The sequence below is a fragment of the Coptis chinensis genome, chromosome 6, assembly GCF_015680905.1.
Source record: "Coptis chinensis isolate HL-2020 chromosome 6, ASM1568090v1, whole genome shotgun sequence".
Classification (NCBI taxonomy): Eukaryota; Viridiplantae; Streptophyta; class Magnoliopsida; order Ranunculales; family Ranunculaceae; genus Coptis; species Coptis chinensis.
Genome location: NC_141461.1, coordinates 99,559,027 through 99,586,426, shown reverse-complemented (window position 1 = coordinate 99,586,426; position 27,400 = coordinate 99,559,027). Strand labels below are relative to the sequence as shown.

The following is a 27,400-nucleotide window of genomic DNA, read 5'->3' as shown; positions in this document are numbered from 1 at the left end:
AGCTCAGATGATGAAAATGATAGACAGTTTGAGGTGGTTGCTAGATTTAGCCCTTGTAATCAAGATACATTTAATTTGGGTGATCCTGAATCTGAGAAAGAAGATGAGGATTGGGATCCTGTTGATGCACATTCAAGTGAGACTTCAGAAGGTTCACTAGTGTCAAATAATGAAGAAGAAGATACTAAGATGAACAATTTTGTGATATCAACAAGAAATTGTTATGTGGAAGAAGATAATGAGAGGACTGATAACCCAGAAGCAATAGTCTCCAAAAAGAACTTGAAATTGAAAACAATTTATAAAAGATATGACAGTCTCCCACAGGTTTAGTTTCAAATAGAATAAGAATGATAAGGAAATGTATTTTGTAATTTCTAAAGAAAGGACTGCAAGTGGTTTGTGAAATGTAGCAAGAAGATAAATGAGCTTACAATGAAGCTCAGGAAATATAATGACATCTATACTTGTGAAGCTAATGAGGAGAACAAAGTTATGCAAGCCAAAGCTCCTTGGGCTGTTAATGAACTGGAAGTATTTGCAAGGGCCAATCCAACCTTTGCTCCAGTTGACTTGTTTAATGAGATATATTGTAAGTATGGTGTACACATATCTTATTGGACTGCTTGGAGAGCAAGGATCATGTTGCTAGAGAAAATGCATGGTAATTATGAAGAGGGGTACATGGTGATTTCAGAAATGAAAAAACAAATTTTGGAAAGGAATAAAAGAAGCATTGTTAAGTGGTACAAGGATTCTGTAAATGAGTTTGTGGGTTTCTTTGTTGCATACAAGACATCATTAGATGGGTTTATTGTGGGGAAGTAATCGTAAAAGCTTGAAATGGAGTAAGATATGATCTAAATTTAATAATTTGTTCATGATGAAGCTATTGCTTACAGTGATGAAGATAATATGTTTCTTTTGCTATTAAAGTCTTTAGCAGGGAATTTTTAGTTTTTAAATCAACTTTAGTCTATTAGATAGATATATGTGTTGATAGAATTTTTGGTACATTTGACCATCTTCTTGGCGCAACTCGAAGGAGGTTAAAACTACTCGGGGTGATTAGCAATGTGTTAGCAGGGATGCTTAATGCATTGGAAGGTGAATGTGAATGTGAATGTCAAGCATGCGTGACATGCATATACATTCTGAAAACTCTTTGGCATATCAACCAGATCAATTAGAGATCTTTACAAAAACACCCTATTAGTTCAGGTTCACTTCTATTTTGGACGAGTTAAAGTCCTTTTCATTATGTGTTTAAATTCGTAGTTCCATTTTTATTTGGTAGTGTTAGATCTTTTTCTCATTATGTTTATGATTTTCCAAGTTTTTATCGTGTATGTTCTATCTAGGAGACTTTGCAATTCCTAAGTCTCGATGAAGAATTTTTGTGGACTTAGGATCTTTGCTTCAGTCAGGCATCTGTGATGTTTTATTTTATGTTGTGAGGGAGAGTTGGGATAAAGGTTGGAGACTTGAACGAGGAGTCTTGGTTTTCTGAAACAGTGTGATAACTGAAGCGTAAACTAGTAAGTTTTAGGGTTTTTGTTTTCACAGCCATAAACAATCATATGATGGAAATTTGATATCACTATCAATTGATGCTCTACAGGAAATGAGAATACCACGGAACCTCAATGTCTGGAAAATGGGGATGGTCAACTACTTGGATGCACTTAAGCTTCAGGAGAAGCTCGTCTCTGACAGAAAACTAGGAAAAATTCCTGACACCATCTTGTCCTTACAACATCTTCCTACATATACACTCGAAAAAAGGAGAACAGATCACAATTTACTTGTTCCCGAGGCTGACCTACGAACTATGGGAGCGGAGCTTCACTACACACAAAGAGGGGGAGACATAACATATCATGGTCCACATCAAGAAATCTTATACCTCATTATATCTCTCAAGGATAAGGGTTTAGGCGCTCGGAAGTATGTTGAAAACCTTGAGTCAATTATGATTGAATTCGCGTCTCTTTATGGTGTGAGTGCCCTTGCTGGAATGAATAAGTGTGAGACAGGGGTATGGGTTGGAGACAGAAATATCGGTGCAATCGGGGTTCAGATTTCTTCGGGGATCACGTCTCATGGAATGGCTTTTAACATTGATCCAGATCTGAACTATTTTAAGCACATTGTACCTTGTGGAATTGCTGATAAAGAAATCACATCTCTAAAAAGAGAGACAGATATGGTTCTTCTAGCCGAAGAAGTGATTCAGGAGCAGCTAGTTTCTTGTTTTGCTAGATCGTTTGGTTATGATACTCTTGTGCAAAAGGAAAACGTAGCCATAGCGTTGGGAAAAGGGGAATCAGATGAGAATTTGTGACGAATGTTTGGTCTCTCATCATTACTTGGAATGTTTGGTCTCCCATCATTACCCCACTTTATTGTTTGAAATTTGGAGTGTTAGATCTTTTGAGACTTTATATTAGATCGGACGGTTTAGGAGAGGTGTGAGATAGGGACATCACAATAAGAGTGTCACTATAGTCATACCTTATATATATACACACAGTGACAATAAGAGTGTCACTATATGCTCTGTTTGGTTCACTGTAATGGGATGCATTTGCACCCATTTCCCACTAACTACCCATTTACTGGTGTTTGGCCCACTAATGCAGAGTGGCAGTTATGCAAATAAGTTGCACTCATGTGCACCGTATAAATAGGTTAGAAGACAACTTGTTGCAGCCAAAAAACAGCGTAACTATTTTGCAATTTCTTTCTCTCTCTCTTTAAATTTTTTGGTAACTTCCTCCTCTTTTGTAGAATTCGCCACCAAGAAGAAAAAAAAAAATAGTGATTTTTATCTGCTTTTTCTCCTCTTTTCTATCTATGAAGATTTAAACCAACTCAAATCAACTAATTTTGTTGAATCTCTGTCGAAATTAGATAAAACATTGAAGAAAAAAAAATATTTTAGGTAGTTTTTATGGATGAGATCTGAAAATAAACTGTTCAGTATTTAAAGATTTGTTTTAATCTTAAAGTGTATTTAGAATTTGGAATTATGGAGAGAAAATCATCTGGTTATTTAGTTATGTATTTGTGATGAAGATGAAAAAAATATAGGGCACTTTTGCACTACTCTAACCAAACAGGTAAAGTGAATTGTCATTGCAATTTCTTGTCATGCATTACGATGTAATTGCACTCATTTGCCATTTGCACTTGTTTGCATCGAACCAAACAGAGCATATAGTCATACTTTGTATATATACACAGTGACACTCTTATTGTGACGTCCCTATCTCACACCTCTCCTAAACCGTCCGATATAATATAAAGTCTCCAAAAATCTAACACTCCAAATTTCAAATAATAAAGTGGGAGTAAAAACGTATTTTACGTCTCACCTTCTCAACAACAAAAAAAAACGAGTTTACCATTGAAGATCTCCGAAATTCACTCTAGTTTTTCCCATTCTCTTCGTCAACAAAAAATAAAACATGAAGTGAACACTCTCTAAAACGAAATTGGAGAAAAACCAGACTCTTGTTGAGTTGTTGCTGACTCTTGAATCAAAATGCCCATATCTACAAATATAAATCAGTTCCTTAAGCTTTCCACCCCAGAATTACCGTGGTTAGATTTGCGGAATACATTGAGAACTTGAGGAAAATTGCAGCCCATCGGTATGCTTTTCACTTGCAAATTACTGTCTTTACATTTAAAGGAATCTGCGTTACTAATTAGGTGGATGACTGGACGCTAGGGTGTGCCCACACTCTTGAAATGTTTAGTCACTGAGTTATCCTTCAACCAATTTGAAATTTATCTTTAGATGTCCCAGCTGAAAATGGTATATTGCAAACATTCTAACCCAAACTTTTCCGATCCAGAGCCTCTCAGACAAAACACGCATTATTTTTCTGAGTTGCCCTCCTATCAACGAGGACCAGTTCCGTAAATCGACAAGGTGCTCCAATGCCTGTTTAACATTCTTTTTCTCTATCCGCAATAACAATCTGAATTAACATGTCTTTTTCTGAAATCAGTACTGTATTTAGTGAACTTATTCGCTCTAATGAGCTTTGTGGGAGATATTCAGAAGCTTGTGTAGAGCTATGCAAGGATCTGGACGTGAAGATTATTGATCTTTGGACCGCCATTCAAAAGAGAGAAAATTGGAGGAGTACATGCTTTACGTAACTTTGCTTATATCCTTCAAAGATCTGTTTACATTTTACATTTCTGCATTGACGATCTTCATATGAACCCCTACAATATTGAACATAGATGTCTGCATTTGTTTCAAGGTCAAATTTAGAGGACACTCTTAGGGTGACACTCTAATCTCACACCTCTCCTGAACCGTCCGATCTAATCTAAGTTTCAAAAGATCTAACACTCTAAATTTCGAACAACAAAAAGTAGGGGTAAAAACATCTTTTCATGATTTACTATTCTAAGGGCATCTCCAATGGGGGGTGTAAAATTACACCTCCACCTAGGCTCCATGTAGGTGCTATTAGGATTTTACACTTCTAATTGTATATTATTGTATAGCTTATAAATATCCACACTCTATACTCTCCAATGGAAGAGTGTAAAAAAAAATAGATTTTAAACTTGGAGTGACGTCCCTCTTTAATTTAAACTGGGACGTCACTTGGAGTGACGTCAGAGTTAAAAAATTACTTTAGAATTAGAAAGGGACGTTACTCCAAGTGGCGTCGAAAATTATTTCACTCGGGCGTCGGTTCGAAAGTGTCGCCCGGGATTTTTATTAACTAATAGCGAGAGGGGGAATTCCCCACCCTCTCTATTAGCTAATACACTATTACCTACGGTATAGCACCTCCATTGGAGAGAGTTTAATTTTTTGATATTTGGGGTGTAAAATTTCCACTCTATACAGTTTACACCCCCCATTGGAGATGGCCTAATGAGGCGTTTTGGAAATAACAATGCAATAGGTAGAACGTACACCAACGCCGCAGGGCAAGCATATGCTTTGTTGATCAGTTAAGAATAACTCAATGTTCTGTTTATGGTCACTGTATTCTGAATTTTGATGCTAATTTTCCAATACTTGCATGCTTGCAGCAAACATTATATAAGTTCGAGCCAGTTCGAGCCAAATTACGAGCAGATGGTCAAACACTCAAACTACAAGCAGTTGCAGGACTCCGTATGCCAAATCACTTAGTTAAGTAGTGTGAGAGATGGTCAAACTACAAAGCCAAATTACATAACAGATTCATTGGTGTAAAATTACTTCTTCTCATTAAATAGATCACCAAAGTTGCATCTTCCCAGTTACGGCTTTGTAATCGAGTCTTGCATTGGTCGGTCCCAGATTACTGCAGTTTACTTAAAGTTTTAGTCTCTTGAGAATTTATTCGTCCTTCCTGGATTCTCAAAAGCTTCATACATCTCTAGTTCAAACATGTGGAAAAAAATATTGCGATATAACTGTCCATCTAAGAACCCTACATGCATTCGAGCCACTCCTGCTCTCGAAGAACCCCTACATGCAATGTCCGGCCTTTACACCCCACAGGGCCACGTACACTTGGTCTCTTACTAAGGTCAGGTCAGTCTAACAAAAATAACCTTGTAATTTGGACATGAATTCTCTGAGCATGTCACTCAAAAATGGATACCATTCTAGCATTTTATCAAAAGACGGCTAATCAAGCGAAAACATATTGCTTCAAGAATATACATCACTGTTGCGTAACAGCTTACAACAGACATTACAGTTGAAACACAGACAACGCAAAGTCATGTGTGTACACGGAGTTGGCAAACATAATACCACGCCACAAGCTTTCGCTACCCGCTGCAAATTTGCTCTCCAAATCAAGCTCCCCCACAGCATGATCAGCAGAGCGCAACTGAGAAAGACCATACGATAGGCAATTTTAGTAAGATCTAACAAATAAACATGTATCTGAAACATATTGAACCAATCAGGTATACCCTTTTTAAGAGAATTTACCAATCCACACACCTCTGCTATTCTCCTCGCACTGTCTTGAAGTTCTTGGAGAGGTTTTGCAAGTTCAGTTCTCAAATGTATTTGCTCATTTGATCTATCTCCAGGAATGAAACAACTTGCTAGAGCTGCAACTTGGTGAGGATCAAGATCGTTAAACGTAACTAAAGAAATACTTGCCCAAATTAGCAAGGCAGATGAATAGTTAATACTGAAGAAAGAAGGAAATAGCAACAAAAGAAGCTGTTGAGTCATAACTCATAAGCTCACCATTGAACATCAGTTCCGTAACCAGAAGTACGTCTCCTGTGTCTATCAAGCATGCGGCACGGCCCTTTAACTGGACAACACCATCAGCATCAATATGGCCAAGCTTCTACAAAACCCCTGAACGATTTTTTAGTTCATCACGCACAGAAATTTTGAAGCTGCACAATGAATACCGCAACTCTATTTTTTTAGACAGAAGAAAAACTTTAATTACTATTGGAAGAGTAAAAGATCTCATCAGAAGAGTGAATCACGAGAACAAAGCAGAAATCACATGGGTAGAGGATATATAAAATCAATGAACAAATCCTCAGGTGACACTGACAGTAATGAAGTTTTTTCATACATGACTGACAATTTTTTCCTTCATACATTTCACATGATGGCATGATGCTAAATTTATATCTAAAACAAAGAATCACACGTGACAAAGAGAGACTTCTATCTCTATCAGTTACCAATTGACAAACAAAGCAGCTGAACTAATAGTATAGTAAAAAAGCAAATGTCTAGAAGAGACCTTCTGATTTTAAAATTCAAACTTCTACATGGGGGTATTTATATCTGTAAGAAAGTCGAATCCACTTCGATACGACTTTTTCTATCAGTTGTAGATTGCCTCAAGATTCGCGTCCCACTTCTCGATGGTTTTATACATTGAAAAAAGAAAAATATGGAGAACCCTTAGAGATCAACTTCTTGAAGCATTTGGAATGAAAATAGGAAATTTTTACGCAATATAGATCTGTGGCTATTGGCTACAACATCGTCATGACACTGACACCCTTCTCCTTCGGCCTAAAAGATTCCCCCAGTGAAAAGGGATTCACTGCAAGGAATTCTTTGAGGCAGCTAGCAATATCTGGTATTGTAAGTACTGTATTTTGGTTATCATAGTAGGAGGATGTCTCGTTCACTGAAAGTTACAGCTACATGATATTTTAACAGGATTCAGTTGAACAGAGAAATTACGATACTGAGTGCCTTTTTCTTTTCTTTTTTCGTATTTTCTGCTCCCTCTTCTTGTATGCATGAGTCTCCCCCTCACCTTTTTCTCTCCTAATCAATAAGATACTGATTTACCCAAAATAAAAAGACATACCAATGTGCATATTTCGGTTCTACTTCCTATTAATAATTACAATTTTTGTCTTAAATGCCGTGAACCATAATATACAAGTCGAATCAGTACAGAGCGCAAAAAGTGTCATTCCAAGTAATCAAATTTCAAACAATAAAGTGGGGTAATGATGGGAGACCAAACATTCCAAGTAATGATGGGAGACCAAACATTCATCACAAATTCTCATCTGATTCCCCTCCTTTTCCCAACGCTATGGCTACGTTTTCCTTTTGCACAAGAGTATCATAACCAAACGATCTAGCAAAACAAGAAACCAGCTGCTCCTGAATCACTTCTTCGGCTGGAAGAACCATATTTGTCTCTCTTTTTAGAGATGTGACTTCTTTATCAGCAATTCCACAAGGTACAATGTGCTTAAAGTAGTTCAGATCTGGATCAATGTTAAAAGCCATTCCATGAGAAGTGATCCCCGAAGAAATCCGAACCCCGATTGCACCAATCTTTCTGTCTCCAACCCATACCCCTGTCTCACACTTATTCATTCCAGCAAGGGCACTCACACCATAAAGAGATGCCAATTCAATCATAATTGACTCAAGGTTTTCAACATACTTCCGAGCGCCTAAACCCTTATCCTTGAGAGATATAATGGGGTATAAGATTGCTTGATGTGGACCATGATATGTTATGTCTCCCCCTCTTTGTGTGTAGTGAAGCTCCGCTCCCATAGTTCGTAGGTCAGCCTCGGGAACAAGTAAATTGTGATCTGTTCTCCTTTTTCCGAGTGTATATGTAGGAGGATGTTGTAAGGACAAGATGGTGTCAGGAATTTTTCCTAGTTTTCTGTCAGAGACGAGCTTCTCCTGAAGCTTAAGTGCATCCAAGTAGTTGACCATCCCCATTTTCCAGACGTTGAGGTTCCGTGGTATTCTCATTTCCTGTAGAGCATCAATTGATAATGATATCAGATTTCCATCATATGATTGTTCATGGCTGTGAAAACAAAAACCCTAAAACTTACTAGTTTACGCTTCAGTTATCACACTGTTTCAGAAAACCAAGACTCCTTGTTCAAGTCTCCAACCTTTATCCCAACTCTCCCTCACAGCATAAAATAAAACATCATAGATGCCTGACTGAAGCAAAGATCCTAAGTCCACAAAAATTCTTCATCAAGACTTAGGAATTGCAAAGTCTCCTAGATAGAACATACAAGATAAAAACTTGGAAAATCATAAACATAATGAGAAAAAGATCTAACACTACCAAATAAAAATGGAACTACGAATTTAAAATTTTATGGCACCATACCAAATGAAAAGGACTTTAACCAATGTTGCATGGACGCGGATGCACGGCGACTCGGCTGTAACTCAAAAAAATAGGACGCGGGAATTAAATAATATAATTATTTTATTTTATTTTAATAATTGAACATTATAATTTATAAACTAATTCATATGTATCATAAAATTCATGATTACTCAAAATAAACATCCACAAAATTAAAACAGTAATATATTTCCAAAGAGGAGGTTTTTCTTGTGTACTCATTTCAGCGGAATTTTTTAAACTTAACGGTTTAAAAAATGGCCGTGAATTCACTCTAATTACATTCTTTCTATACCTTTTTTTTTTTCCTCCTATATAGATTTCCAACCAAAGAAAAAATTACTGTTATTGCCAGTGATTCCCATTGTTACCCTCATAGCGTTTCCTGGATACTGATGATAACACGTCTTCGTTGTCCCTCTCCTCGAACTGGAGTAGCAGTAGCAGAAGTAATTGGAGTAATAAAACTTATTGGTATAGGGGCAGGGTGTGGGGCGTAGACATGTGGGTAATAGAAATAAATTTTAGCAGTGGAATTGGCTTTTAAGGAAGTAGCTGATGGAGGTGGAGAGATTTTCAGTGGAGAGCAAGAGAGGAGATTGAGAAGCTAGGTCGGTGGGGTTTTTTTTTTTTTTTTCCCTTACTTTGTCTATTTTTTTGACCCGCGTCTTGACTTGGTTTGACTCGTCCAAAATAGAAGTGAACCTGAACTAATCGGCTCTAATTGATCCGGCTGATATGCCTAAGAGTTTTCAGAATGTATATGCATGTCACGCATGCTTGACATTGACATTCACATTCACATTTGCATTAAATATCTATAGAAAAAGAAATTCGCACTTAATACTGTTAGCCAAAAATGTACGGGAGCAAGTCTCCTCTTCACTATGACCTTCTAAAAATTCCCTGCTAAAGACTTTAATAGCAAAAGAAACATATTATCTTCATCACTGTAAGCAATAGCTTCATCATGAACAAATTATTAAATTTAGATCATATCTTACTCCATTTCAAGCTTTTACGATTACTTCCCCACAATTATCATTGTCTTACATTATCATCTTCTTATGCATCATAATAAATGAAATCCGCCTCAACTGCAAATTTAACTTATAAGAGCTCCAATGGTGTGAATGCCCCCAGTGTCAATAGCAATAGCAAACAGAAGGATTGGGTGAAGGAAATTATGAAGGAGAAGTAACAAATGAATTACTCTTTGCATATATTAATTTGGTTAACATGGATGCACTATACTCATCAGGAACTGAAGCCAAGAACTTATAGCAAGAACCGTGAGGATTTGGACAGCAGATCTACCATTGGCACTGATAGCTGTGAGAATGAATAGTATTAAGGTGTGTCTAACTAAAATCATACGCTTTACAGCTTCTATCAAGCATTTCATCAAACACTCACTAGATATTAGAAAAAGATAAACAGAGAAAGTATGCATACCACATTTAGTATTGGTGGTGACCCACTCTCTCGTATCTGATCAAAATAAGTGTGTTATCCGAGAGAAAAAACACGGGGAGAGAGAGAGAGTGTATTGCAATCTTTTAAGTATGGCCTCAAATTTCAACAAAGTTTCGGGCCTACTTTTTAAGTATGGTCCCCCAATTTTGTCATCTTTGTTTTTCCGTACTAATGAAAAAAAGTGATTTGTGTCTTAATAATAAAGATGCTGACAGATACACGCACATGAGAATTAGGTCCTACTAGAGAACAGAATGATGTTGACATATATATACTACCTTCTTTCTTTATTTTTTATTTTTTTTTCGATAACCCATCATCTTTATATATAGATCAAAGAGCCAAAACAGACTTTACAGACTCAAGACACAAAGGGGGCTGACTCCCTGGAACTTGCTTGAGGGCCCAAGATGCAAGTCCATGTGCCAACCCATTCCTTGCTCTATTGACCCATACAAAAGAGCAGCCCTGAAGGCTCTTAGTTAAAGATTTAACAAAACAGACAATAGACGAAATGTTCTAGCTAACAGAGGACATATTACAACCCTAAAAACTAGAAATAATATAAGAGGAATCTCTCTCAAAGATGATAGAAGAAAGCTTCAGATTAAGAGCCAAAAGAGCAACTACTTCAGATCCTATTGTTTCAGCTTGTTCCACATCCATCGCATAGAATCTCCTAAAAGCTGTTCCTAGAATCAAGCCAGCTGCATTTCTACAAATAACTCCAGCTGCTGCCTTACCATTAGACCTGTCAAAGCCAACATCAAAATTAATTTTAGTCCAAGGTGCATCAAGAGGACACCAAGATCTAATAGTATTCTGAGGCAACACATCAGAGAATTTGGGGTCATCTCTGGGAAAGAAGGCATCAAAGCATCTCAATCTTGATGCTTCAGTATGATATAAAAGGCTTCTGACATCTACAAAGACCAATTCCATTCTAGCTTTATTCCTTCTAGACCAGGTATCATATAGAAGCAAAAGACAATAATATCCTCTGCAATTTACATCCTCATTCTTCACCCTACACCAACCAATGAATTCATTAAGCCAATCCAAAACATTCCAGTCAGGATGCATATTAACAACCAACATAGCTTCCGAAACATACCATAATCTCTTAACCTAATCACAAGAGAAGAATAAATGATGAGCAGTTTCCACACAATTCTAACAAAAACCACAGGAGATGTCACCCCCAAACTTGTGCTTGTAAAGAATATCACCAGTTGGTAACCCATTAGAATAGATTTTCCAAATAAACAGCTGAGAAGCAGCATCTAACCTTAATCTCCCGAGTTTTTTTAATAGTGAGAGGATTGAAAGACGAACTTGATGGGGGATCAAATTGATTTGTGAGAAATTTATATGCAAGCTTAACAGAAATATGATCAAACTTGTTAGAAGGCCAAATGAGTTTATATTTTTTTGAAGATATAATATTAGAAATACTAGCATTTCACCCGGCGATGCCGGGATTGTTTCATTGTATGCTTTAAACATTTGGGTTTACCTGTATTTTGAGCTTAATTTTTATATAATTATTAGAGTCAACTATACTTAACTGTCTTAGTCCATTTTGGCGACATGGGATGTAAAAAACTGGAATGATAGATCATTAGGGAACCTTTATAGCTTAAAAAAGGAAGAAAAAGTGTGTCAGTAGCGTCCTAAGTAGCGTCCTAAGAGTTGTACTTTTTGCCTTTGGGGAAGTGCAAGCGGTTGTAACCATGGGAGTGTCAACAACCAGCCTCGATTGATCTCACCCAGTTTCTACCAATTACCTACTCAACCGGGTAAGGCCACCAATGCATAGGCATAATTAAGTTAATTTCTTTTGTTCCACAACATTAATATAACATATTGTTACAACTAATACAAACATAAATGTAAGTTCACATATATAAGATACACGGATACTATGTAAATCATCGTAAGTTATGGAAGTTCATTCTGAATAATAGCATTCCTTATTTCATATAAGAAATTCAACCACAAAATAAATATAACAATAATAAGAAAAAAAAAACAATATAGACATGGAATGAATGCGGGTGGTGAACCATTGCTCTCTTCACCACCGTGTTGTCAACTTTAACTAATGTCCATTTCGATGCAAGAGGACAAACCAAATTTCTTTGCTCCTTTCGACGTTCACTATATTTCTGGAATAGGACTTGCAAAGTTCTTTTCATTCTGTGATCCAATCTCAGTCATTGCCTTAGAGCAACGGGGAAAGCTCTGCATTGAAACTTGACTTCAGCAATGATATAAAAATAGTATTCCGTAAAGAGGTATAAAATGTTACTACTAAAGCTCACTTTCTTAAAGAGGCAACAAATGTAATCATTTGATAGTTTTATGTCATTTGTTTAACACTATATCTAATTGAACCTTCATTTCATCTGGGATTTTTTTATGTTCCAAGAAACACGGTGAATCATTACCTTCCAAAATTTGAAGCTTCAACAACTTTAATTCATATTCTTGGCGTTTTCAAGGATTTGAGACAATCATTGACATCTTCCTTATTTCCCTCATTACTTACTAGCTGATCATAGCAAAGTACTTAGAATCGCAGACCAATGATTGTTTGTCATAGTAGCCGATCATTCAGAGTGCTTAGCGCCGTGACCAATGGTATGCGGCATAGCAAAGATACACAAACAGAATAACTTTTGTGGAAACATTTACTCGGTTGTACTTCTTTATGAAGCAATTCAATGTCATAAGTCTTAAATGTTGTTATGTTTGTGCGGTGTCAATATCTTTCATAATTGTGATATTAGAATATGGAATCTTACAACAATAAACAAACCTCACATTGATAACTTCCATTGATAATTAGTTGGTCGATCGAGTCAAATTTTTCCACAAAGAACCTCCTCCATTCATTCATTTGTCGATTTGTAGATGATACGTTGTCGTACTATTTCTTCTTCAAAAAACTCAGTAAAAAAATATATCCTCTACATCAAACAAAACCAATACTAAGAATATATTAATAAAAAATTGTATATGAAAAATGATGGGTAGTGCAGAGCATGGCGTTAACAACTTCATAGCAGCACCAACCCACATGCAAAGAAAGCACATTCACCGGACTTCATGCAACAAATGGCTATTGCCAATCCTGTCATCTGATTTTTTCTACGCCACGAACAAAGAAAAACAATGAATGTCTGAGAACAATGTTTTAAAGGAATAGCAATAAGTTACAAAGCAGCAGTCCATTTCATGAAAGTTTTGTGTCTAGACATCTTCGAACCTTAATGCAACCGCGATAGTGCACTTCTCCTAATAAATCTGTACGACTTAGTTGGCTATTATGAACATACTAACCCTAATTGTGAACAACTCTAAATGGCAGAATCAAATGTTTACATAGAATTTACTCTCCAATGGAGTAAACAAAACACATGTAAAAGAATGCCAATAGATTTTTTGCGTAATTCTCGCTTTATCAATGGGTTTCATTGTAGTGCGTTATAGAGCATCAACCAACTAAATACCTAAGTGTTGAGCTGCAAAACAGAAAAAAAGTGGATGAGAATATTTTAAATGGACCATCCCGATTCTGATTATGACATGTTTGGTAAAGCTTTTTTTCTGCTGAAAGTAAGCCCAAGAATAGTTTTAAATGATTAAAGCTGAAAAGTGTTATTGTTATAAAAAAAAACTAAGAAGCCCCAAATAGGTTACAAAATCTTGTACGCACAACTTAAAAAACATCACAACTAATTTTGAATTCAAGACTGCAAAATAGAAGCTAATAATTAAACATCATAGATCTTTCTTTAAATATTCCAACATTGAAATATTCATGATCTGCATAGAAAGTTCAGAATATGTAAAATACAAAGTATGTGTTATGAATAAGATTGGAAGTTAACCTGTTCACTAAAGCCTGCATTCCGAGACATAACTACACCCCATCGGGTTCCAGCGGTGGCAATTGAAGTCAGTCTGCAAGTGGTAATGAAAGCCCCCATAAGTTTACAATCTATAATAGTAATTTAGTAAAGATACATATAATTATGCAAGCAAAAGTTGCTTTTAAGCTAACTTTGTCAAAACAGCCGGGCTTCATAAAAATAAGTAACCGAAAAAAAAAGCTGAAAAAAAACATATATATAAGCCAAACAAATATAAAAACCTTATACTTGTCTCAACCGTGAGAATATGCTCCAAAAAGGCTCTCTTAGTTCGTTAGCTCCATGATGGCAGAAACAATATCACCATCAGTAGCCTTGAACGCCTTCACTGCCTTTGATCTTGACACACCAGCCTGCATCATCACTAATTCTGTCTTTTGGCTCTACCCCTGTCTCATCCACATCTTCATCGTTCTGAGCCATGGCTGATGACTCTGGTTTGGAGATAACATGAGTGAGATCAGGAGCCTTGAACTGCTCCGCAGCCAACTGCTCCGCAGCATGGGTCTGCAGTTGTGAGCTCAAATCCTCAATCTTTGCCTCCCCAAATATGACATAGGTATCTGATGTTGGGCTCTTAAATACGTCTGGTTTTGAGATGACAAACAAAATCTGAGACAGCAATGTGAAAAATCATTTAGGAAAGCATTAATAAAAAATAAAATCCAAAATTCACTCGCATGACGGATAACATTTTTTCAAAAGCTTAAGCTAAAGGCATGTGACCAACATTCTTGCTCTTCTTGATCGTGTGACGCTGCCTCGCAGGGGGATGGCTTTCATTCCAAGTTTCAACATTGCCTTGCGACTTTTTTTCGGCCTCCTCGCTTCTGCTTTGATCTACCACTGCCATCTCCATGTCCTGCATACAGTGCATTGTAAAGTTTCAAAGAAAGTTTTATCACCTCATCACAAACCATAATAAACCATAATGTCTTCAAACAATTTGGTAAATTTAGATAAATGACGAAAAATACATCTATATTCACGATTTAAATTTATGCCATAATCCATGAGTCAGTGGAGAATGCTACTGTTATGAAAGGAATTTAACTGAGAATCCATCTCAAAACACAGTCTAGCCAACATTTCCTTAAAATGAAGGCCACAGTAGACACTGATACTTTAACCACAATTACCTAACCATCTTTATTGGTCTCTGTTCCTGCCATGTATCTTCAAACTTGTGCTGCGTGCTTTCCGTCTAGGCTCTATAGTGCACTATCACATCGGATGTGATCTTCATATAGCCCATGTTATGCAATTCCGTATATATAACAGTTTGATCTGTAGAATTCGAAATAAATATAATATACTTACAAAAGCATGTGGAATACTTGGATGGGTTCTCGCCACGACCTTCCTTGATAATTGTCTTAGTCACTTTCTCATGAAGGATTATAGCTTCGGAATCAACCCGTGGAGGACCTTTATTATCATCTTGAGATGGTTCCCCATGAACAAATGCAGCATTTTCAATAATTGAAACAGCCCCATTGTTGAGATGGGTTAGAAAGTTGAAGTATTTGACACGGGGTGTAAACAAAATAAGAATAAGACTCAGAATCAGAATCAGAATCAGGTGTATTATTCATGAATGGTATTGGGTGGGTTTCTAAGTTTCGAGAGGCGTCTAATGATCTTGAGATTGTGATTTGTTTGGAGATTTGGTGAAGGTATTTGCAGGTTAGAGAAGATGAAGCTAGATCTAGAGGAGAAATTGGGTGTTTTATTTATTTTGGTTAATAGTAGTTGAAGGTGTTATGGGTTTTTAGGATTCCTAATTGAAGTTGAAGTTTTTTTTTAGATTCAAATCTTGTGTCTGAATGATTTGCAGTGATCACAAATTGGTTTAAAGATTGGGCGTGTAATTGTTTTGTTATTATTATATGTATCTCGAGAATATCTATCTAATATCTAGCAAATCCAACGTCTGATCTATTTTGTAGTAGGGACCGACTCGCAAATAATTAAACTACTGTCCTGACTTTTAATTAATTATGTGTACCCACTTAAAAATTGTGCTGACGTGGCGCGCTGAAAACCCTTAGGAGCATTTTCGCCCACTGTGCAATAATGGTTTTAGATTACTGAGCTAGAACTCCTGTGAAGGATTTGATCGGACTTAAAAGTGTATGCAACCTTTTGTACTCATGTCCAACTCTTCGAATGCCCACCCCCATCATTCTCGTACTCATTCTGAAGGAGATATTACCTTAAGAGCCTTAAACGTGGGCTACAATGGCTTGGACGATTATTTCTCCATTAAATTATGAGATAAAAATACGAGTGTAGAGAAGTTCGATCTTAATATTACTATTCCTGAGGTGGAGATGGTATTTGAATCAATGAATATTGCTTAGTGGGTTTAATTGTTGGGGTTCATACATATGTTGCTTTCATGAAACTAAAAACTAGAACACTTATACTTATGTCCTGTTTTGGAGCTGATTTTCTTATACTTCGAGTTTAAGTTAGATTTTCCTCTAAACATGAAAAAGTAAGGTCTGAAAGTCTGCTTTCCAACCCAATTGACCTCGTTGCATTCCGAGGTTTGTAGATGGTTACGGTGTTCGGAAGTTAGCATGTCAGAATTTGTTGACTGCAGAAATCCAGTCTGTGCCTGGTTTGGAATCGAGTTTTCACATAGTTAGGGTCAGATTAAAACTCTCACCAAAACATAAAAAAATGAGTTTTCTGAGTCTTCTTTCCAACCCAATTGGCCTCGAAGCATTCCGAGGTCTGTAGAGATAGATATAATATCTGGAAGTTCGGTTGACAGAAAACAGTGCGTCAGAAATCAGTTTCTTTGCACTGTGTTCAAGTCTAGTTTTAAAATAGTTAGGGTGAGAGTTAGAATTCTTATAAAACATAAAAGAAGAAGATTTGGAAGTTTGCTTTCTATTCCAATTGGCCTCATTGCATTCCGAGGCCCGTGGAATTTATTTTGGTGTTTGGACGTTTGACTGGCAGAAAATAGTGCGTCAGAAATCAGTTTCTTCGCACTGTGTTCAAGCCTAGTTTTGGCATATTTAGAATGAGATTGGGTTTTTTTTGTAAAACATAAGAAATTAAGTTATGTGTGTGAGCTTTTCAACGCAAAAAGCCTCGATGCATTTAGACACCTGTGGAAAGAGTTGTGTCATTCGGAAGATAGTCCGTCAGAAATCTAGTTTGCTGAAAAATTAGGATTTTTACCGTTTTCAACTTAAGTTTTCTTCTAGATGGGCTGAGGTTGGGCCTTCGAGTTCTACATGAAAAAGTATGTCTACATACCCTAGTTTCTAAATATTTAAGTTACATGTCATTTGGATGAATGTAGGAAAAACTATAGCATTGACTATGTGGCTGGTAAGAACTACGAAGGCTTGATTCCAATCTTGAAAGATTTGGATACGTAGGCAGCTTTGAGCAAAAGTGCAGCCACTACACTACACTACACTATATATATATATATATATATTAGTTTGTGTGATAACTATGTGGTTGTGTTAGAAATTACTGTTGTTTTGAAACTACATAAATATATGTGTGTGAGATAAAAATTGTATATGAATATAGACTTTAGTATATGTGGATCTGTTTTGGACATTAGTGTGTGTAGATTTGAATTTGGGCTAATGAACTATTTGTTTATGATATTGTGTATATGAGTGTGGTTATGTAAATTGTATTTGTTTGATTATAAATCTGTTTACATTCAATGATATTTAAGTGTTTGATTTGCCTTGACGCGCGAAAATGACTCTCTGCATGTGTGGTATGTTTTGACATGAGTAATGTTAGTATAATTATAAGTGATAATAATGTTTTAATATGTCACCCACATCTTTAGAACTCTCCACGCCTTAGGATTTGGTAATGAGATATTATGACTTGTGATATCATGTGATAAATGAGTATTCATTGAATGTGCCATGAATGACCCAATAGTTTGGACTGCCCTAGAGTCAATAAGTACATTCACAGACTATTCTTGATAGACACACTGTTCAAACTATGCTACCAAAAAACCCTGAATAAGAGATGATAATAGAGGCCTAATAATGAAATTGGTTTTCTTTTTGTTAAGAGAAAAGAGAAAGGAATACACACAAAACAGTTATCATTTGGACATGTTGGTTTAAAGCTCCTCTTTCTCGTAGGGGCTAGCTATGAAGGTACTAGTAGTATGTTCCTGGCCGGGAGACCCTGACTCCTTTCCCTGACTATCACTAACTTTAACAGGGGTAACAAGAAACTGATTTTGTTGTCCTTCCAAGTGTAGGTTCTCGATTGATGTGGTTGGAAGCCATGAATGAAACTTGGTATTTGCTGAGCCTTCATTATGAGGTAGCACAGCCTTCACTCTCCCTGATGCTTTCCGGATCTCAACGGGAGTTTCCAAAAGTGCACCACAAGATTTGAGGAACTTGGCCTGTGAAAATTTGGTAAAACATTTTTATCAGGTCCCATTAAAATTTAATAGACAGAATTTACAAGAAAAGCGATTAGAAGACACTAGTTTGAGAATGCTGACTTAGCTAATTAGCAAAAACAAAATTAGACCTATTCTCACACTTTGAATCAGTGTGTAACTAATCAAACATTGATTCTACCACAGCACACAGCTGAACATGCAGGCCAAACGATTAAACAACCAACTAAAGCGGTGTCACTCCACCATCCAACAAATATATAACATTCCCAATTTCAGGCAATATGTATTGTGACAATAATGAAGCAAAAAATCCTTAGTGGTGACTGTCTAGAAAATTGCGGTATATAGCATCACCATCAGACCAAAAACACAGCTACCCTAATGCTTCTAGGAGTGAATAGTATGATTTAATTAGCACCTTGTAAATGAAGTGAGACTAGTTCTTAAGTATGTTTTATCCTCGATCATCAAGATTCAACCACACACAGTCTAGCAAACTTAACAGAAACTATAATATAGACCATCACTGACCTCAGCCTTGAGTTCACTACCAATACTTTCTTGGCAAGGAGACGATCCTTCATTGCCTACAAAGTAACAACATTAAAAATTCAACTCAGTCACAAAATAAAACATCAAATCAGAATCAGAATCAAAATGCAATATAATTTGGCCAAATGTTTTTAGAACAAAACCTATCTGTAGCTAGAAAGAGAAGCAAACAAAATGAGGGGGTTTTAGAAATTTAAATTTTGGGTTTAGAATTAGAATGAGAGGGAGTACAAATTATTTTTTCCTTATTAAAATCAGTGCAGCTCACCAAACTCATTCATTTAATTATTTTCACTCGTGCCTTTACAACAAATTGTTGATTTTGGTTTGAGATACACAACAGCCAAACGTCTAATTTGCAAAAAAAATTAGCTACCACTACTAAATATATGTACTTGTTTAGTTGGCCGAGAAAATAATGAAAACGGATACAATATAAAATAAGTTGTCTTCAATTTATGTGCTTGAGAAGCACATCCCATGCAAGAGTTGAATGATCTTCTAGTACGTGACGCATTTCTGAATTGCAGAACTCAAAATAAAATCCTACTCGCGTTGTATCTGTATGGTAACGTGACTGATATTATACTCCCTATTGAGGTAGTCCACCATTTTGTCCAGCACAACATCAGCATCCGCATCTGGCTTGATCTTCACATGGCAAGCCAATAAGATCTTTCCTACAATTATGGCCCAGATGTGCAGCTCATGAATGGCCATCACCTCATGCATCTCACAAAGGCCTTTCTCAATTCTTGTCACGTCAATCTCGTTTGGTGTACTCTCCATTAAGCCTCAAGTATGTTCCGCAGCATCCTAATTGTTGTACCCAGCACAATCACAGAAAAAATGAGGGTGCATATCAGATCAATAATTTTCCATTCTGGTTTGTACCATATGACTGCTCCACCAATCATCACACACACCAATGCTCTGGATGGAGTCTCCAAGAACATGAAGATAAGCCCCCTGTACATTGATATTCCATTGCTTCTTTTCCTTGGTTGTAACCTGTTTGGTTTGTGCATCTTCAGAAGAATCAAGCAAAGGTTCTGTGTGGTCAATATCATTTTTGAAACGAGTCTTCGTAACTACTCCATCGCCATGGCTGTGACTGTGATCATGACTATCATGGTTGTGACTGTGGTCATGCCCAGCATTACTGTGACCGTGGTCATGGCCCAACAAGACAGCCATGACAATATTAACCACCAAACCAAACGTAGCAACAGCAAACATCAGAAAACCCTGAACTTCACCACTTCCATTAATAAGTCTAACAATGGCTTCATAGACTATTATACCAGCTAGAAGCCATATCATTTGAATGGAAACTAATGCACCAAGGATCTCGATCCTGAAGAAGCCATAAGATTGACGTGGAGTTGCCTCCCAACCTGATGCCCACAAAGAGAACAAAGAGATGGCAAATGCAGCTACGTCTGAAAGAAGATGTGCCGATCAGTTAAAATAGCGAGACTGTTCGCTTTGATGCCACCAACAACTTCTACACCCATATGTTGGGTTTGTGGAACCTTCGAGCTTTGCTCGGTGATGGTAGTGAGGAACTAACAGTTGTGAAACATAGATGGCTGGATTAAGCCGGGTTTTCACTCTTGGACGGCCCGCCAAGATCGTCCCCACTTTTGTGTAGTTTTTTCTCCTGCATCGATTCGGTCACCGATCGACCAACTTTAAGAAGTTTGGACGGCCCAAGAGAACCAACCGAGATTCATGCACATTTCTTCCTTTTTGAATTTGAAGTCGGGTTTGATGTGACCAACCTTGAGAAGTTTGGATGGCCGGGTGAGCCGACCGAAATTGCCTTGACGAAATATTATGAAATTTTGACAGTTTGTCGAAATTTCAATAACCAAATCCACTTTCTCATGAAATTTTCTCCCCACCTATATAAAGAAACTTATGGTTAGAGTTGAGATAACTTTTGAGAGATTCATTTCTTGGGTATTGTGGGAGCTCTATTGAGCTAGGGTTTGAGTGAGGCCTCTTGTTCTTGATTCTTGATATCTCTTGTAAACTCTCCAATCTTTGCTATAAAGGAAACTCGGCTCTTGTGTGGATGTAGGTAACATTTACCGAACCACCTAAATCTTTGTGTCTCTTTGCATATTTACTTCCTTATTTATTGTTTGCTTGTTATGGGTGATGATAAATTAGTGGCTTTGCTTGTTTGAGTTTGTTGTGATAACTACCAAAGTCTTGGGTGGGTGATTTCCTTGGTGTGATCTCCAAGTTGAAATCATTTGGGATTGAAAGTAGCTAGATTGAGGTGTGACTTTCTAGTGAAATCTCCCAACAAGTGGTATCAGAGCACGGTTTTGAATCATTGGAACAAGGTGTGTAAGGAAAGACTCCACCTTTAGCATTGAGAGCTAGGTGTTTGAAGAAATTCCTCTGAGAGAGTCTCCACCATTGTTTTGGTTCAGTGGGAGTCATGACGACCGACAAAGAAAGCTACAAAATAGAGAAGTTTGATGGTACAAACTTCGGCTATTGGAGGATGCAAATTGAGGACATACTCTATCAAAAGGATTTGTATGAACCTTTGATGGGAGAGAAGCCAGCGAGTTGCGAGCAAAGTGAATGGGATTTGCTAGATAGAAAAGCATTGACGTCAATCCGATTGAGTCTCTCGAAGTCTGTGGCCTTCAATATTAAAAATGAGAAGACGACGACGTCTCTCATGAAGGCACTAACGTGCATGTATGAGCAACCTTCGGCCGTGAACAAAGTCTATTTGATTACCAAGCTCTTCTCCATGAGAATGTCGGAGAATGATTCCTTCAAGGACCACTTAAATTAATTCAACCAAACGAAAGACCAATTGGAGTCGGTTGAGATTACATTTAGTGATGAAGTGAGAGCGTTGGCGATAATAGGACAAATGCCTCCAAGTTGGAAGGCTACGGTTGCGGCTATTAGTGGCTCGGCGGGAATGAATAAGTTGAAATTTGACGATGTGGTTAGTATGATACTAGCGGAGGAAATTCGAAGGAGTTCGGATGGGGACTCGACATCGGGTTCGGCTTTGAAAATCGAGAGCGGCGGATGCACATGCACAAGGGTCGTGGTAGACCGAGAAATAGAAGGGGAGAATGAACTCTCATGCCCCTAGCAATGAGCCTAGAGATGATATTATCATTATATGTTACAATTGTGGTTTGCCTTGCCACTATAGTAACCGATGCCAAGCACCAAGGAATGACAACTACAAAAGAATCAAGAAGCTAATGTAGTTGAAGTGGAAGATGATGCCCTGATATGTTCGATGGAGAACAATAAGGAGTCTTGGGTTCTAGATTAGGCACATCATTCCATGTGACCTCAAATCGAGAGTTCTTTGAGAACTACGCCGAAGGTGACTTTGGAACGGTCTTTCTCGGCGATGACCAACCTTGTGACATTGTCGGCAAGGGTGACGTGCATGTCAAGATGAATGGCTCGTCATGGTTATTGAGGGAAGTCAGACACGTTCCGGATTTGAGGAAAAATTTGATTTCTGTGGGGCAATTGGCAAGTGAAGGATTTGTTACAGTCTTCACCAGTAACACTTGGAAAGTCTTGAAGGGTTCAATGGTTGTTGCAAATGGTAAGAAAGATGGTACTCTCTACATGACTACACATGGGTGTGAGTCGATTATCGTGGTACATGGCAAAGAGGATCGAATGTTTGGCACCACAGACTTGGTCACATGAGTGAGAAAGGAATGAAAATCCTTCACTCTTTCCGGTAAACTCCCAAAGTTACAAATCGACCGAAATTGACTTCGTGGAGAACCGCGATATTTGGAAAGCGGAAGCGGGTGAGTTTTCGAGAGAATGGGTCGACTCAAAGCTAGAAGGCTTCGAGTTGATTCATCTGAGATGTCCGGGGACCCGCCTAATATCTCTTCACTTAGCGGAAAGTTATATTTTGTGACTTTCATTGATGACCATACTAGGAAGGTGTGGGTCTATTTCTTGAGACATAAGTCAGAAGTATTTGAAGTGTTCAAGACTTGGAAGGCCATGGTTGAGAATGAGACAAGCTTGAAAGTAAAGAAGCTGAGATCCGACAACGGTGGAGAGTATGAGGATTCAGGTTTTAAGAAGTACTGTGCTGACAATGGCATCAAGATGGAAAAGACTTTGCTAGGGACACCTCAGCAGAATTGGGTTGCAGAGCGGATGAATAGAACACTGACAGAGAGAGCTAGGTGTATGCGCGACACTCAGCGAGCTTGCCCAAGCCAGTTCGGGCAGAAAGTGTTAGCAAACAGCCTTACCCCGATCAATAAAGGACCATCAGTACCTTTGGACTTTAAGATTCCAGAGGAAGTGTGGAGCGGGAAGGATGTGAACCTTTCCCATTTGAAGGTGTTTGGTTGTGTGTCCTATGTCCACATTAGTGACCAAGCTAGAAGCAAGCTTGATGCTAAGTCACTAAAGTGCACCTTTATCGGCTATAGCGGTGATGATTTTGGGTATCGTTTTTGGGATGATCAAAATCGGAAAATCATTCATAGTAGAGATGTTATGTTTAATGAGAAGGTGATGTACAAGGACAGAGATGAAGCACAAACCAAGGAATCGGGTACGAGAAGTTTACGCAGTATGTTGAGTTGGAAGACTTCCATGTAAGTCGTGTGGTATAGTGGGAGTCCCACCGGATGATGACAAGAATAGTGACTCGAGAGAATAATAAGGATACTACACCACCGAAGTCCATCTTCACCTCGCGGCCCCAAGGAAGACATCCGTGCCACATGTACCGAAAGTAACGAGATATCCGCCCTCCACCTATGTGAATTACTTGCTACTTTCATCGATGGTGGCGAGCCTCAATGCTATGATGAAGCATTGGAGGCGAGTGATGCAAGCAAGTGGGAGCTTGCTATGCAAGATGAGATAAAGTCCCTCATCTCTAATGGCACGTGGGAGTTAGCCAAACTACCCATGGGCAAGAAGGCTCTACAGAACAAATGGGTGTTTAGAGTTAAAGATGAACATGATGGTTCCAAGAGATACAAAGCGAGGCTAGTAGTCAAGAGTTTTCAGCAGAAAGCAGGCATTGACTTCACAGAGATATTCTCCCCAGTGGTGAAACTAAATACTATTTGGTCAGTGTTGAGTTTGTTGCAGCGGAAGATTTGTATCTTGAGCAGTTGGATGTTAAAACTGCCTTCCTCCATGGTGACCTAGTTGAGGAAATTTACATGCTGCAACCGGAGGGTTTCAACAAGAAAGGTAAAGAGAATATGGTATGCAGGCTCAGAAAGAGCTTGTATGGTTTGAAACAAGCCCTAGGGTAAAGGGTACAAGAAGTTTGATAACTTCATGCAAGGAAATGGCTACTATAAATGCAACGCTGACCATTGTTGCTACTTCAAGAGGTTCAACTCCAGCTACGTCATCCTATTGCTATATGTTGATGATATGTTAGTAGTGAGTTCTGATATGTCAGAAATTGGGAGATTGAAAGAGAAGTTAGCAAGTGAGTTCTCTATGAAGGACTTGGGTGCAGCGAAACAGATTCTAGGGATGAGGATCAGAAGAGATAGGCAGAAAGATATTCTAGAGTTGTCTCAGGCTGAGTATGTTGAGAACGTATTGAAGAGGTTCGACATGGGTGGTGCGAAACCAGTTTGCACACCTTTGGCAGTCCACTTCAAGTTATCCAAGGAACACTCTCCCAAGACTGTTGAGGAAAGCAACTTCATGGCTAAGGTACCATACGCCTCTGCCATTGGAAGTCTTATGTATGCCATGGTTTGCACGCGTCCGGATATAGCCCTAGCAGTGGGAGCTGTCAGTAGATTTATGTCTAATCCTGGCAAGCAACATTGGGAAGCCGTGAAGTGGATATTGAGATATCTGAGAGGTACTACAGAGAAATGCCTATGTTATGGAAGGGGTGTTGTGAACCTGCAAGGATATGTGGATGCTGGTTTTGCAGGTGAGGTAGATCACAGAAGAAGCACTACTGGTTATCTTTTTACAGTAGGTGCTACTGCAGTGAGTTGGATTTCTCAGTTATAGAATATCGTTGCTTTGTCTACCACAGAAGCAGAGTATGTGGCTGTTACAGAAGCAAGCAAATAGATGATTTGATTACAGGGATTGATGGAAGAGCTTGGGATGAAGCAAGAGAGAAGTGTGTTACACAATGATAGTCAGAGTGCTATACATCTTGTTAAGAATTCCGCCTTTCATTCTAGGACCAAGCACATTGGTCTCCGGTATCATTTTATCCGATCTCTGTTGGAGGATAAGGTTTTGGCACTTGAGAAGATCCGAGGGAGTGAGAATCCGGCGGATATGTTGACCAAGACCGTGCCTACTGAGAAGTTGAAGTTGTGTTCAACTTCGGTGGGTCTTCTTGCTTGAAGACCATGATGGATGAGCCGAGTGTTTCATTAGTAAATTGGATTTGGATGAAGTTTTTTACAATTGAGATGTGATGTGCTTGTAGAATCTCGATAGGTTCCAAGTGGGAGATTGTTGGGTTTGTGGAACCGTCGAGCTTTGCTCCGGTGATGGTAGTGAGGAACTAACAGTTGTGAAACATAGATGGTCGGATTAAGCCAGTTTTTCACTCTTGGACTGACCCAAGATCTGCCCCACCTTTGTGTAGTTTTTCTCTCCCCTGATCGAAGTCACTGATCGACCAACTTTAAAAGTTTGGACGCCCAAGAGAACCAATCGAGATTCATGCACATTTCTTCCTTCCTGTTTTTGAAGTCGGCCGATCCGACCAACCTTGAGAAGTTTGGATGGCCCGGTGAACCGACCGAAATTGCCTTGACGAAATATTATGAAATTTTGACGGTTTTGTCGAAATTTCAATAACCAAATCCACTTTCTCATGAAATTTTCTCCCCACCTATATAAAGAAACTTATGGTTAGGGTTGAGATAACTTTTGAGAGATTCATTTCTTGGGTATTGTGGGAGCTCTATTGAGCTAGGGTTTGAGTGAGGCCTCTTGTTCTTGATTCTTGATATCTCTTGTAAACTCTCCAATCTTTGCTATAAAGGAAACTCGGCTCTTGTGTGGATGTAGGTAATATTTACCGAACCACCTAAATCTTTGTGTCTCTTTGCATATTTACTTCTTTATTTATTGTTTGCTTGTTATGGGTGATGATAAATTAGTAGCTTTGCTTGTTTGAGTTTGTTGTGATAACTACCAAAGTCTTGGGTGGGTGATTTCTTTGGTGTGATCTCCAAGTTGAAATCATTTGGGATAGAAAGTAGCTAGATTGAGGTGTGACTTTCTAGTGAAATCTCCCAACACCATAAAGATAACGCAGAGAACAACAACAATTAGAAGTTTGCGCATTGATGCAGCTCGTTCTTTGGCATCCTTGGAGTTGCTTCCACTGTCCGAAAATCCACATGCTGCTCCCCCACAAACTTTGTTACCTCCAGCTCTTGATCTCCTAATTGGTAGATCACCACCACTTAGCTCTTCGATATGTCCATGATGGGCGTCCATCTGAAAGATTGCCAGCATAAGATATTACAACCACGGAGTGGGCGGTAACACATTTTATACATCAAAATCTAATTACAGATTTCAGACAACAAATAAGATTTTGACTTCGATCAAAAGCATCTGGCAAACATTCAGAAATATATATGTACTATCAGTTATTAGCTAGGGCCGGTCCAAAATTCTAGATTGTTCCGTAAGGCAAAGGTGGCAAGTGGCACCGTGTTCGATCGTTTGAAGCCATCTCACACTCCTCTAGCAATCGGCATAGTATCACCATCCCACCGGGTCAAATATTCTTGAAACCGTTTGTGCAACTCATTCTAATAACTTTCTTCCAGTAACAAATAAATAAATAAATAACAAAACAAGTTACGTACTTGTCAAGCTACTCTCAAATATGCTCATATTCAAATATATATATATATATATATGGGTTGGGATACAGCCACAGGTACTGTAGCCACATTGTGGACACAGCCGATCCACACCTTTCATCTCGTGCATCAACCCAACTGATCCTACGGACAACAGAAATCAGAAAAACAAAAAACGAAATTCCAGAAAAACCAAAATTTCAGGAATTTTGAAAACAAAAAACACGAAATGTTTACCTTCTTCTCCAATTAGTTCATCGTTGTGAAAAACAAAATCTCCTCCAATTTCAGTGTGACAATCATTGTGACAATCAGTGTGAAAAACAAAAAACATGAAATAGGATTCAAATAAAAAATCGAATGTTTACCTTCTTCTCAAATAAAAAATCGAATGTTTACCTTCTTCTCCAAAAAAATCAGTGTTTACGAATCAATCTCCAAAAAAAATCAGTGGACACAGCTACACTCTCCGAAAACAATTAAGGTTTGTGT

General features: G+C 38.1%; 1 protein-coding gene and 4 pseudogenes across 15 annotated transcripts; 1 reads left to right on the top strand and 4 right to left on the bottom strand.

Annotated features, from left to right (window-relative positions):
- Positions 1–1,407: 1,407 nt before the first annotated feature.
- Positions 1,408–2,413, top strand: LOC147496093 (octanoyltransferase LIP2, mitochondrial pseudogene; annotated as a pseudogene). The gene is made up of 2 exons (XR_015199539.1): positions 1,408–1,538; positions 1,622–2,413. The product of XR_015199539.1 is annotated as an octanoyltransferase LIP2, mitochondrial pseudogene (transcript).
- A 3,035-nt stretch (positions 2,414–5,448) lies between these two features.
- Positions 5,449–6,559, bottom strand: LOC147496092 (DExH-box ATP-dependent RNA helicase DExH10-like). 2 transcript variants are annotated; one of them, XM_086568256.1, is made up of 3 exons: positions 6,236–6,559; positions 5,981–6,140; positions 5,449–5,864 (listed from the first exon to the last, which is right to left on the bottom strand). In XM_086568256.1, exons 1-3 carry the CDS (start codon positions 6,286–6,288, stop codon positions 5,724–5,726), a joined length of 354 nt encoding a protein of 117 aa, XP_086424382.1. In that variant the 5' UTR covers positions 6,289–6,559; the 3' UTR covers positions 5,449–5,723. The 2 variants fall into 2 exon arrangements, with proteins under 2 accessions (XP_086424382.1, XP_086424383.1); XM_086568257.1 differs by having other exon boundaries at positions 5,981–6,129; positions 6,236–6,540.
- A 781-nt stretch (positions 6,560–7,340) lies between these two features.
- On the bottom strand, positions 7,341–10,332 carry LOC147496091 (octanoyltransferase LIP2, mitochondrial pseudogene; annotated as a pseudogene). 12 transcript variants are annotated; one of them, XR_015197968.1, is made up of 5 exons: positions 10,107–10,332; positions 9,656–9,983; positions 8,631–8,685; positions 8,341–8,517; positions 7,341–8,257 (listed from the first exon to the last, which is right to left on the bottom strand). The product of XR_015197968.1 is annotated as an octanoyltransferase LIP2, mitochondrial pseudogene, transcript variant X11 (transcript). The 12 variants fall into 12 exon arrangements; XR_015197969.1 differs by lacking the exon at positions 8,631–8,685 and having other exon boundaries at positions 8,341–8,469; positions 9,705–9,983; positions 10,107–10,306; XR_015197959.1 differs by lacking the exon at positions 8,631–8,685 and having other exon boundaries at positions 8,341–8,469; positions 10,107–10,243.
- Positions 10,333–14,371: 4,039 nt separating this feature from the next.
- On the bottom strand, positions 14,372–14,863 carry LOC147496090 (nascent polypeptide-associated complex subunit alpha-like protein pseudogene; annotated as a pseudogene).
- A 4,574-nt stretch (positions 14,864–19,437) lies between these two features.
- On the bottom strand, positions 19,438–22,462 carry LOC147496089 (metal tolerance protein A2 pseudogene; annotated as a pseudogene).
- Positions 22,463–27,400: the final 4,938 nt, after the last annotated feature.

Coding starts and splice junctions, on each gene's coding strand:
- LOC147496092 (XM_086568256.1), bottom strand. CDS start 6,288: ATGCTTGATAGACACAGGAGACGTACTTCTGGTTACGGAACTGATGTT. Junction 6,141..6,235: donor TACGGAACTGATGTTCAATG/GTGAGCTTATGA, acceptor AATTTGGGCAAG/TATTTCTTTAGTTACGTTTA. Junction 5,865..5,980: donor GTGCGAGGAGAATAGCAGAG/GTGTGTGGATTG, acceptor GGTCTTTCTCAG/TTGCGCTCTGCTGATCATGC.